A 12919-nucleotide genomic window follows, 5' to 3' on the forward strand; every position below is an offset into this window, starting at 1 on the left:
GCTTCCAGTAGGAACCAACCCTGCTGATACCTTGATTTTGGACTTCCAGCATTTACAACTGTGAGAGAATATATTTCTGTTGTTTGAAGCCACTCAGTTGTGACACTTTGTTACAGCAGCCCTAGGAAACCAATATACCAATTTCAGGGGCTCCTTCCCACTGACCTCCAAACACAAAAAGATGTTAAAATCACTCATCATCAGGGAAATGCAAATTAAAAGTACAATGAGATATCACCTCACACCTGTCAGAATAACGAAAATCAAAAAGATAAAATTAATAAGTCAGGAAACGAGTGCTGGATCCGAGAGGGCATCTCAACAGTAAGTGTCTCCATTAGCCTTAGAAGGGATTGCAGGGTCTCCCTGAACAAATCCTGAGGGGAGAAGAGAGAACTCAAAGAGTTGCTGAGATGTCGGCCCCATCCCTCCTTCTAAACTTAGCTCCGTGCTCTAGCTCTCCCAGGAAGCTTTCCTTGAGAAATTCTGCTCCACAAGTTTCCCCCTAACATTTCAAGTGCCACTTGCCTGCTATTAACTTAAACAAATTCCTCTGTTGTTTTCAGCAGAGCACAAATATCTGCCTGATGTGCAGTTTGTCCTAGTGGACTGGGAGTTCCCAGTTTACCCCAAACATGGGCAAATCCTGTCAAAATACCTTCCCTCCCTAACCAGACCCACATTGAGGAAGGCCTCATGGGGATACAACCAGAGGAAACCCACCTCAGCCTTCTCTGTATGTACCAGTCCTTCCTTCATAACATAAATAAATATGAACTGACAAAGAAGGACCACCAGACAGCTGATGAAAAGGCCCAAATAAACAAACAGACCAACTGACCCTAAAAAAAACTAATTCAGTAAATAGAAACTTTTATTTTTTTTAATTCTTATTAATATCCTCAAAAAATCAGGAGATTGTGGCATCAATAAAACAAGAACAACCAATCAAGATAAAGGAGTAATCAGAGAACATGAAAGAATTCCTAAGAATTAAACATACAAATGCAAATTAGAAAAGTGAATCATTCTTCCTTCCCTCAAGGAAACACTATAGGCCCTGTGGGAAATGGATTCAGCTCTCTTGCCCCTGGGACTCTCTAAACTTATTTACCCATGGGCCTTTAGTAAAATCATGTTAAACCTTTCAGTCTGGTTTCAGTTGTACAACAGTTAAAAATTAAAGAACTGCGTGTTCACCTCTGGGCCAGAATATTAAAGTGTGACAGCAGTAATCAATGCATGCTCTCAAGAAGGAAGTACATCTCATGAGTTGCATTCAGACTATATGACCTAGTAACCTCTTCAAATGATTGTATTTTTATCAACGAAGGTGGAAGAGCCTTACCTGTAACTGCCAAACCTATACTTCTCATCCTCTCAAAAGTAAAAACTGAATACAAAGAGACAAACATCAAAGAGTTAATTACCACAGTGGTGTGGGCCTCCTGGGAACTGGATGCCTCCTTCTGCAAAATTTCTGTAGGTGGCAGGCAGAGCACACTCTTACGGCATGTTCGGAGTAGCTCTGCTCTTTCTTCTACTTCTATGAGGGGACGGAGCTTCCTAAGATCCAGGAGGAAGTAGCAAATATGTAACAATACAGTAATGGCCAGGAATAACAGCTGAGGAAGGTACAGAGAGAGATGGTGGAGACAGAGGGACAGGTGGTAGTAAGAAGTTACCAGAAGAAAAAGTAACAAAAGAAGAAAAGGAGGAAACTAGCAAAGTTTTAAAATTCCAGGAAAATGGAAAGAAAGGGACAAAGGGAAAGAGGAACTATTACAGGAAAGGGTACTGATATTTTGAGATGATACATTACTTTTTGGCTCCCCAGATATTTTGAGGGAATGGGGGAAATGGTCAGTGATAGATATGTAGGTATTTAGTCAGGGACAGCCCTGAAAGCAGAAGAAAGCCTGGACCAGAAGCAACAGCAAGTGCCTGTGAAAATGGGAGAGGTGGTCTCTGCCAGCTGCTCCAAAAATCCCATCTAAAAAATCTTGGTTAAAGGAGGTGGCAGACATTGTCCAGTAGATGTCTACTACTGCCTGGGGCCCCCTATTCCTAGAAGCAGAGGGAGAAAGTGAGGTGGGGACAGACTAGGATATAAAGAACTGAAATCCAGTCAGAGCAAGGAAGACAGAGTAGCTGGAACATCATTACCTGAAGTCACTGATGATGTTCATTGCCCTCAGCCTAATGGAGCTGGAGATGGAACTCAATGGCTCCTCCCTGATTAACTCCTGTAATACACCCACCCCACCCCCCACCCCAGAGACAAAGAGGATGTGAACATATTTTTTTTTTTAAAGATTTTATTTATTTATTTGATAGAGAGAGACACAGCGAGAGAGGGAACACAAGCAGGGGGAGTGGGAGAGGGAGAAGCAGGCTCCCCGCAGAGCAGGGAGCCCGATGTGGGACTCGATTCCAGGACCCTGGGATCATGACCTGAGCCGAAGGCAGTCGCTTAACCAACTGAGCCACCCAGGCGCCCATGTGAACATATTTTTTTTGTCTTCCTCCCCCTCCTCCTACCCCAGACTGTATTCATAAGAAACCGGAACCTAGAATTTCCAAAAACTCTCAAGGACAGCACTTCTGTCCTACTCCCAACCATACCTTCCCCACAGTACTCACACCCACCTTCAGGGTGGAAAAAGGAAAAGGTAGGAAAAGGACACTGGAAAATCTGGACTTTTATCCTCCAGGCCAAGGCCAGGAGCACTGCCAACGGCTTCCATGAAGACCCATCCTCCCTCCTCTGTTCATTTCCACCTCCAACCTCCTGAGTTGTACTTAGCACCATGAAGGTTACAATTTCTAGCTTCTGAGGGAACTTGAATTGAAAGGCCATGGGGTGGCTGCTCAGGATGTTTGTTAGCTTGGTCAGGGCATCCAGGTACTCCAGCTTCAGGTTCTTTTTTTTTTTTTTTTTTGCGATTTTTTTTTTTATTCTTATGTTAATCCCCATACATTACATCATTAGTTTTAGATGAAGTGTTCCATGATTCATTGTTTGTGCATAACACCCAGTGCTCCATGCAGAATGTGCCCTCCTCAATACCCACCACCAGGCTAACCCATCCTCCCACCCCAGCTTCAGGTTCTTATCCTGAACCAACCAGTATGCTTAGAGATTTCCAACGTAGGAATGATCCTGGGGCAAGGGAAAACTACCTACACAAAATCTGGGAGATGAAAAGCTAAGGCTTCTATAGCTTTCTCTAGGCTGAGATCTTGCAACTTCCCTCTGAGGACAGCTTAGGGAAGCAAAGCCTGTGGCATCTTTATGGGGGAAGGGGCCACCCCTCTTACCAACCTGGTTCTGGAGTTCCCACCTCATATTTACTCTTAAATTAGGATAGATCTAGCTAGTTTCCTTATCTCTCAAGTTGTCTTTTTACCAAATAAGTTCTCCCAAAGGATGTCTAGTTAGATGGTAAATGAACAGGATTTGGGAAAGTCTTCTTCTCCTACCCTAGGGGCACATGCTCTGGACAAATGACAAAGGTAGGAAAATTATTTAGGGACCCCCCCACCTTACCTCCCCTGAAGTAACTGTAATAGCCCTACCCCCTTGTTCCATTCAAGGCCAGGCATCATTTTCATGGAGGGGAAGGGTAAAGAAGGCAGGGATGGGACACTGGAGAAGGAGAGTAAGCAGGAAGTACCTTTTCTACAATGCAGTTGCGGTAGTGTTGCAGGACCACGGCCAGGATGTCATCTAAGTGCGTGAAGATGTCTCCCTTGCTCGCTAAAATAATCTTGCTATAGCTTAAGTAGATGATGTTACAGACCAGCCCCCATTGCCTTTGCTGATGTTCCTGTAAGAGGAAGGGGGAAACTTGCCTTCTCTTCATCTTATCCTTGCCTGATGGGGGAATGGAGGTTCAGGGAGGAATGGATTGGCTAGATGGCCCGGAAGGGAAGATGGGGTTGTGGAATGGTGGACAGCTGGGAGGAAGGAGATGCCGCTGATGATACCAGGGCCTGAAGCATGGGCATAAGGGAACATGGGAAAGGGAGAAGAGGATGAAACTTCCCCACAGTTGGTCAGAGGGAAATAGAAGCTTTATAGGTGAGTCACAAGGCCTCAGAGAAGTGGGGAGTCTGAGTGATGGGGATGCCTCAGAAGGTTTTGTGTGGGAGGGTGGCAGAGTTCCCAGGAATGCCATCACCTTCGTTAGCTTGAGGATGAATGATGAGCCCTTGTCAGTGAGGATAGCACTATACCTTTGCAGTTGGTCCAGGACCATCTTCAGATGTTTCATGGACACAATACTGAGTGCCACAGCAATGCCCTGTAATGGGGATAGCCTCAACCTCACGCCACAGCTAAGAGTTATCCAGGCACCTTTATGCTCTCCCAAACCCCGGGATTTAGAGAGAAGAAGGGAGAGAAAAGGGAAAGAAAAGAAATGGAAGGAAAATTTGGTTCCTCTGACTTGAACAACTTAAAATCCAGATGGAGAAGCAAACATCCTTGCAAGAAGTAATTCAAGGAGCAAATTACAAGAAACAGACTCTTAACTATAGAGAACAAACTCATGACTACCAGAGGGGAAGTGGGTGGGGGGATGGGGGAATAGGGGATGGGGATTAACGAGCACACTTATAATGAAAAAAAACTCTAAAAGACAGATAGATAGATTAGGTGATAGATAGATAGATAGATAGATAGATAGATAGATAGATAGATAGATAGATAAAGAGGCACAGGGCTTGTCAAAATTAAAGAGTCTGATTTTTGTATTTTTCATACTAATTGACAACATCCAGAAAAGCCTTTCCTGAGTATCATGGACCAGAGGAGAACCATGCCCTGCACAATGCTTGTGAACTGTGGGGACATTGCATATGTATATGAATTCATCTATGAATTCAGTAGAGATTTGTTTGGTGCTTAATGCATGGGGGGGACAAAAGAAGCAAATTATCCCAGATTGTGAAAAATTAGAGTCACATATTTGCAAAATCTTAGGAGTATCAAATCTAACACTGCAGAATAGAGTATACTTATATGCACTAGAAGTTCAGAGAAAGGTTGTGAGGAGGGAACAGGAGGGAAGAACAAAACCAAGGCACATTATCAACAGGATTGGATGGATAATCAGAGGAAACGGAAAAGAGAGAAGACATACAGAGAATGCCAATATTCTTAACCCAGGAGAACAGGAAACAGCAGTAAACTGACCAAAATGGGCAGGTGGAAAGGGGACCTGTCTAGAGTTGGGGAGAGAGAAAGGAGGGAGTCCCTGCATGTGTCTTGTGGGACATAGTGGCAGGACAACTAAGTGAAAAATGCTGTCGGTGGGAAGAGATGACTGAGTGGGGGCCAAGAGCAAGGGAAACTTGGGGATTCTATAGTTCTTGCCAGGAACAGTCTTTAACTTAAATCCCTCTGCCTCATAGCAGGCCGCTTTGACTTAAATGTCAGCCAAGCCTCTTCCTAGAGCTTACTCAACCTGGATATCAGCACAGAGCAAAAAGAACATATAACACAGGGGCGCCTGAGTGGCTCAGTTGGTTAAGCGACTGCCTTCGGCTCAGGTCATGGTCCTGGAGTCCCGGGATCGAGTCCCGCATCGGGCTCCCTGCTCGGCAGGGAGTCTGCTTCTCCCTCTGACCCTCCCCCCTCTCCTGCTCTCTGTCTCTCATTCTCTCTGTCTCAAATAAATAAATAAAATCTTTAAAAAAAAAAAAAAAAAAAAAAAAGAACATATAACACAGAGAGGCAGGTGCCAACTGTTTGTCAACTGGCTTGTTTGTGCAGGATGGGCTGCCATTAAGACTTTGCAGCAGAGGAGGCAGAGTGCTGGGGACCTAGGGACAGTTACAGTTGTTCCAGGGAACAGATCCTCTAGAAAGGATGAAATATTAATGGGACTTGTAGGCTTTTGGCCTCCAAGTAGATGAAGGGAAAATTTTGCCTAGTTAGAAAGCAAGGACTCGGGGAGCCTGGGTGGCTCAGCCTGCTAAGCATCTGCCTTCGGCTCAGGTCATGGCCCCAGGGTCCTGGTATTGAGTCCCGCATCGGGTTCCTGCTCAGTGGGGAGTCTGCTTCTCCCTCTCCCTCTGCCTGCTGCTTCCCCTGCTTGTGCTCTCTCTCTGACAAATCAATCAATCTTTAAAAAAAAAAAAGAAAGCAGGGACTAGTTGAATATCAGAAGAGGGTTCTATCTAGTCTGTCCCTCTTCCCATGCCATCCCTTAGCCTTGGCTTCCACTCATCCTGATCATCATCATCATCACTGACATCATCAGAATATTTAATGCTTAGTTTGTACCAGCCTTACACATGCTATCTCACTGATCCTCATGCTAAAGCTTTAAGGTAAATATTATCAACCCCATTTTACAAACAGGGAAAATATAATTGTTCCCAAATGCAGCCATCCAGCCCAGATCTGAGTTCCAGATCTACATGGATACTGAGCCTCTCCACCTGGCTCCCTACCAGGAGCACCCTAAACTCTCCCCATCAAAACTGAATGCATCATCTTCTTCCCCATTATGTCCTGCATTCCTGATCTCAGTGAAGGATACCACCTCCCAGCATGCCAGAAACCCAGGAACTATCCTGAACATCCTCTGCCCTCTTAATCTTTATCTCTGTATCCAATCTGTCCCCAGGTGTTGGCAGACAGGTCACTTTCACCTCCCTGTCAAAGAACCCTGTATTCCAGTCCCACTATGCCACTGACTGTTCTGTAGACATGGTCCCAAAAATTCTTATCTTGGAATATTATGTCAAGTGGGAATACCCACTTCCCTCCTAATCTAGACCCAACTAGCCGAAGTCCTCACCCCCAACCCCAACAGCCACTATATGTCTCTGTGACCATTCGTGTTGCCTTTAGTAAGGCTATTCTGTGGAGCGCTGCAGCTGTTTTCTTCCTATATATGTTTGTCTCCTCAATGATACTGTTTGCACCTTGGGCTTGGTAAATAACTGATGATAGTCATGATGGTGATGGATGCTCTGAGAATCTGGCAGGGAAGGGGCATTGGAGAGGGGATGCCTGAGAGCACGGCCACCAATTCTACCAGTAAGCAACACTTAGAGAGTGCTTGTGTGCCAGGCATTGTTCTAGGAGCTTTTATATTTTTAATCCTGAAAACCATCCTATGACACACAGGTTCCATAGTATTCCCACCAAAAATACATAATCTAAATGTAATCATGAGGAAATATGAGACAAACAAAAAATGAGCTACATTCTACAGAATCAATGGTCCATACATTTTTAAGTGTCAAGATCATGAAAAATAGAAACTGAGAACTGTTCCAGATTAAAAATATTAAAGCTAAATGATAACTAAACATACTATTTGATTCTAAATTAGATCCCAGACCGGAGAAAAAAATGTTTTTCTTCTGCTCTAAAAAAAAACATTGGTAGGACAATTGGCCATTTTCAGATCAGGTCTATAAATTAGATAATAGTACTGTAGCAATGTTAACTTCCTAATTTTGATCACTGTGCTTTGATTATGTAAGGGAATATCATTATTTTTAGGTAGTACACCCTTAAGTATTTAGGGGTAAATGTGCATCATGGTTGCAACTTCCTGAAATGAGTCAGAAAATAAAATAATAATAGTAAATAACTTGCCCAAGGGCACACAGTTAGAAAGTGGCAGACCTAGGATTCCAACAGGTTGTCGAGCTTGCCAGGTCTTAGCTTTTAACTACTTCATCACCCTGCCTCTTAAAGGAAAAATGTTTCCCCTTTGCCGGTTCCTCCACCTCACCTCCCTCTCCTGCAGGTCTTCATGGATAGCTTGTAGGATGGAGGAGAGCATCATCTTCACCAGTTTCATATTCCTTGAGGTCCGCAGGGTAAATCCGAAGAATTTATATAGAAAAGCCTAGGAGAGGTGAAAGGGCAGGGTCATGCATAACTTGGAATGAAGTTAGGGTAGCTTGGGGAATAGCCATTACCCAAACTGGTTTTGAAACTGTCAGCCAGCACCCTTCCCCACTGCCCCAACCACCACTCTGGCCCTCCTGTTCTCTGGGGGGCATCTGGATAAGGCAGTAATCCTATAGAGCAGGGGCTGAAGCTAGAGGTAAGAGAAAGCTGTATTTCTAATTTCTTGGCATCTTAGGGTATGGATCATCCCTTTAGGAACTTTCCCTGATCCACATACTTCCCATTTCCAGCTAGAAAATCAAAAGTTCCTTACATCAATGTTTTACAGTTTTCAGAGCACAGATCTTTCACCTTCTTGGTTAAGTTTATCCCTAGGTATTTTATGATTTTTGGTGCAATTGTAAATGAGATTATTTTCTTAATTTCTCTTTCTGATGCTTCATTAACTGTAAAGAAATGCAACAGATTTCTGTATATTATTGTTGTACCCTTTACTGAATTCATTTATCAGTTTGGTGGAGTTTTAGGATATTCTGTATATAATATCATGTCATCTGCAAATAGTGAAAGTTTTACTTCTTCCTTGCCAACTTGGATGGGTTTTACTTCTTTTTCTTGTCTGATCACTGTGGCTAGGATTTCCAGTACTATGTTGAATAAGAGTGGTGAGAGTGGACATCCTTATCTTGTTTTTGATCTTAGGGGAAAAGCTCTCAGTTTTCCACCATTGAGTATGATGTTAGCTGTGGGTTTTTCTTTTTTTTTTTTTTTAAAGATTTTATTTATTTATTTGAGAGAGAGAGAATGAGAGACAGAGAGCATGAGAAGGAGGAAGGTCAGAGGGAGAAGCAGACTCCCCGCCGAGCAGGGAGCCCGATGCAGGACTCGATCCCGGGACTCCAGGATCATGACCTGAGCCGAAGGCAGTCGCTTAACCAACTGAGCCACTCAGGCGCCCTGGGTTTTTCATATATAGCTTTTCTTATGTTGAGGTATGTTCTCTCTAAACTTACTTTGTTGAGAGTTTTTATCATGAATGGATATTGTACTTTTCAAATGCTTTGTCCCCATCTATTGAGATGATCATATGGTTTTTATCCTTTCTCTTATTGATGTGATGTATCATGTTGATGAATTTGTGAATATTGAACCACCCTCACATCCCTGGAATAAATCCCACTTGATCATGGTGAATGATTTTAGATTCTGGTTGCTAATATTTTGCTGAGCATTTTTGCATCTATGTTCATCAGAGATATTGGCCTGTGGTTTTCTTTTTTTATAATGCCTTTATCTGACTTTGATATTGGGATAATGACACAAACAAATGGAAAGATATTCCATGCTCATGGATTGGAACAACCAATATTGTTAAAATGTCCATACTACTCAAAGCAATCTACAAACTTAATGGAACCCCCATCAAAACACCAACAGCATTTTTCACAGAACTAGAATAATCCTAAAATTTGTGGAATCACAAAAAACAAACCAACCAAAAAAGCAAACAAAAAAAAACCTGAATCGCCAAAGCAATCATGAAAAAGAAGAACAAAGCAATCCCAGATTTCAAACTTTACTACAAAGCTGTAGTAATCAAAACAGTATGGTACTGGCACAAAAATAGACACATAAATCAATGGAACAGAATAGAGAGTCCAGAAACAAACCCACGGTTTTATGGTCAATTAATCTAAGACAAAGGCAGCAAGAATATACAATGGGAAAAAGACAGTCTTTTCAACAAATGATGTTGGGAAAACTGGATAGCCACGTGTAAAAGAAGGAAACTAAACCATTTTCTTTTTTTTTAAAGATTTATTTATTTACTTGAGAGAGCGAGAATGAGAGAGAGTACATGAGAGGGGGGAGGGTCAGAGGGAGAAGCAGGCTCCTCGCTGAGCAGGGAGCCCGATGCGGGACTCGATCCTGGGACTCCAGGATCATGATCTGAGCCGAAGGCAGTTGCTTAACCAACTGAGCCACCCAGGCGCCCATAAACCATTTTCTTACCACCATACACAAAACTAAACTCAAAGTGGATTGAAGACATAAATGTCTTCATTTGGAACCATAAAATTCCTAAAAGAAAACATAGGCAGTAATTTCTTTGACATCAGCCATAGAAACATTTTTTTTAGATATGTCTCCTCAGACAAGGGAAACAAAAGCAAAATTAAACTATTGGGACTACACCAAAATAAAAAGCTCTGCACAGTGAAGGAAAGCATCAACAAAACAAAAATGCAACCTATTGAATGGGAGAAGATATTTGCAAATGATATATTTGAAAAGGAGCTAATATCTAAAATATATAAAAAATGTATACAACTCAACACCAAAAAAGCAAATAATCCAATTAAAAAGTGGTCAAAGGACCTGAATAGACATCTTTCCAAAGAAGACATATAGATGGCTAGTAGACACATGAAAAGATGCTCAACATCACTAATTGTCAGGAAAATGCAAATCAAAACCACAATGAGATATCATTTTACACCTGTCAAAATGGCTAAAAAATAAAAAAAAAAAAAACAAGAAATAACAAGAGTTTGTGGGGATGGAGAGAAAAAGAAACCCTTGTGTCCTGTTGGTGGGAATGCAAACAGGGGCAGCCACTGTGGAAAACAGTACAGACATTCCTCAAAAAATTAAAGATAGACTAACCACATCGTCCAGCAATTTTACTACTGGGTATTTACACAAAGAAAATGAAAACACTAATTCAAAAAGATATATGCACCCTGATGCTTATTGCAGAATTATTTACAATAGCCAAGAAATGGAAGCAACCCAGTCCATTGATAGATGAATGGATAAAGATGTGGAATGCAATATTATTCAGCAATGAAAAGAATGAAATCTTGCCATCTGCAACTGCATGGATGGATATAGAGGGTATAATGCTAAGTGAAATACAGAAAGACAAATACGATATGATTTCACTCATATGTGGAATTTCAGAAATGAAACAAACGAACAGAGAAAAAAGAGACCAACAAAAAAACAGACTCTTAAATACAGAGAATAAACTGGTGGTTGCCAGAGGGAAGGTGGGTAGGGGGACTTAAGAGTACACTTATTTTGGGCGCCTGGGTGGCTCAGATGGTTAAGAGTACACTTATTTTGATGAGCACCGAGAAATGTAAAAAATTGTTGAGTCACCATATTGTACATCTGAAACTAATATAATGCTGTATGTTTGTTATACTTGAATAAAAAATAAGTTAAAAAAAACCAAACACAAAAATAAATTTTAATAACAAAGCTTCACTTGAAAAAAAATAAAAACAGGGTGCCTGGGTGGCTCAGTTGGTTAAGCAATGGCCTTCGGCTCAGGTCATGATCCTGGAGTCCCTGGATCGAGTCCCGCATCGGGCTCCCTGCTCGGCAGGGAGTCTACTTCTCCCTCTGACCCTAACCCCTCTCATGTGCTCTCTCTCATTCTCTCTCTCTCAAATAAATAAATAAAATCTTTAAAAAATATTTTTAAAAACCCAGTTCCTTAAATTTGCATAATTTAAAAATTAAAATAGCATAATCATAAAAGTAATCTATATCTCTCCCTCTTCTGAATTTCTGTAGCCTTTATCCTTGCTTGCTATTCATTACCCTGTCTACCTTGTAATATCTGTATTTATGTACTCAACACTTTCCTACCTCAGGGTTTCTATATTTCCCATTTCCCCTGTCTGGAATCTTCCCTGGGCTCTTCAAAATGCTGTCTCACTCTCATCTTTCTGATCATGTCTCAGTGAGCCTTCCCTGACCTCCTAAATTCCTCTCTAGCTCACCATCCTGCTTCTTTGATTCAAAGCTTCCTCACAATCACTAGTCATCTTGTTTATGTGTTTGTTTGGTTAGTTCTTAACTCTCCCCAACCTCTCCTCTCCAATGAGAATAAAGCTCAGGAGCTTTATGTCTTGTTCATTGTATGTCTTGGTCATTGTGTGTATGTCTTGTTCATTGATCTACTCCAATGCTTACAGAGTGCCTGACACAGTAGACAAACAAGGTATACCAGATGTTCAATGAATGTGTCAACTTTCCCCCAGAGCCCCCTCTAGATGGGCACCTTTTCTTCCTCTAGCAGATGCTCTTCAAGCCTTGTCCAGAGCCGAAGTTTCCTTCCCTTCCCTGGTTGCAGGCACCATTGTGAGCAGTTCCCACCTGTAAGCCTTTTTGGGTCTCTTTGCCTGGAGGTGCCTGAGAGTTACATTCTTCTCTCTCCCATCCCTGCCCCATACCAACCATAGAAGCCTGGCACCAGTGATGGAGAGGTGGAGGCGTGGGGAAATACAAAAGCCCCCCTCACTTGTCTCTTAGCAGGATAGACTCTGTGGTGTAGTTTCCATCCAGGTCTCCCCACATCCTTGCTTAGCCTCTCCTCTTCCTACCCTGTTCCTTTTACTTGATCACAGCTTCTCCTGAGAGCACTTTCTTGCCAAATCACTTGACAAGGACCCCCACCTTAGGCTCTGCTTCTATGAAACCTGACCTAAGGCACCGGCTTCTCTGCTTAGCTGGCAAATTACTGCTTAGCTGGCAGATTACTCATCTTTCCAGACTTAATCATTCGTCTGTAGAGTGACTGATCTTCCCAGTTTGCCCAGGACTGAGGCATTACCTAGTATGCTGGACTTTTAGAGCTAAAACCAGGGCAGTCCTAAGTGAACTGAGATGGTGGACCACCTTTGAGAAAGCTTTTCTGGCCAACCCCAACCAGCCAAGTAAATAGCTCTCCCCTCTGCTCCCAAGCATATAGTGCACATTCCAATCCTGGAGTCAAAGAGGTTCTCTTGAGTAGGGAGGTCCCTCAATCATGTCTCAGTCTCAGGGGGTGTGGGGCCTCTTCTCCCTCAGGATCCTGAAGAGGGGAAGGAAGGCAAGTGTGGAGAAAGGTATGTCTCTTAGAGTGCATACCTGAAGCAGCCTGTCCTCCCACTCCTCCTGATCCAGGTTCTCCTCAGTGTGATCTAGGAAAGAAGAGAGTATAGGGACCTGCCCGACCAGAAGGCCCCGGCCGGCCAGGGAAAA

At 42.7% G+C, this 12919-nt stretch overlaps 1 protein-coding gene across 1 annotated transcript in view; it reads right to left on the reverse strand.

Annotated features, from left to right (window-relative positions):
- Positions 1 to 263: 263 nt before the first annotated feature.
- LOC115943808 (maestro heat-like repeat family member 5) overlaps positions 264 to 12919 on the reverse strand; it is a 30523-nt gene continuing 17867 nt past the window's right edge. The window contains exons 9-15 of the mRNA XM_081818918.1: positions 12806 to 12858; positions 7761 to 7877; positions 4185 to 4307; positions 3678 to 3830; positions 2167 to 2246; positions 1431 to 1566; positions 264 to 377 (exon numbers count right to left, since the gene is read on the reverse strand). Coding sequence (XP_081675044.1) covers positions 264 to 377; positions 1431 to 1566; positions 2167 to 2246; positions 3678 to 3830; positions 4185 to 4307; positions 7761 to 7877; positions 12806 to 12858 — 776 coding nt within the window. The remainder of the gene's footprint in view (positions 378 to 1430; positions 1567 to 2166; positions 2247 to 3677; positions 3831 to 4184; positions 4308 to 7760; positions 7878 to 12805; positions 12859 to 12919) is intronic.

The sequence above is a fragment of the Leptonychotes weddellii genome, chromosome 5 (genome assembly GCF_054177405.1).
Source record: "Leptonychotes weddellii isolate Sample4059 chromosome 5, ASM5417740v2, whole genome shotgun sequence".
NCBI lineage: Eukaryota > Metazoa > Chordata > Mammalia > Carnivora > Phocidae > Leptonychotes > Leptonychotes weddellii.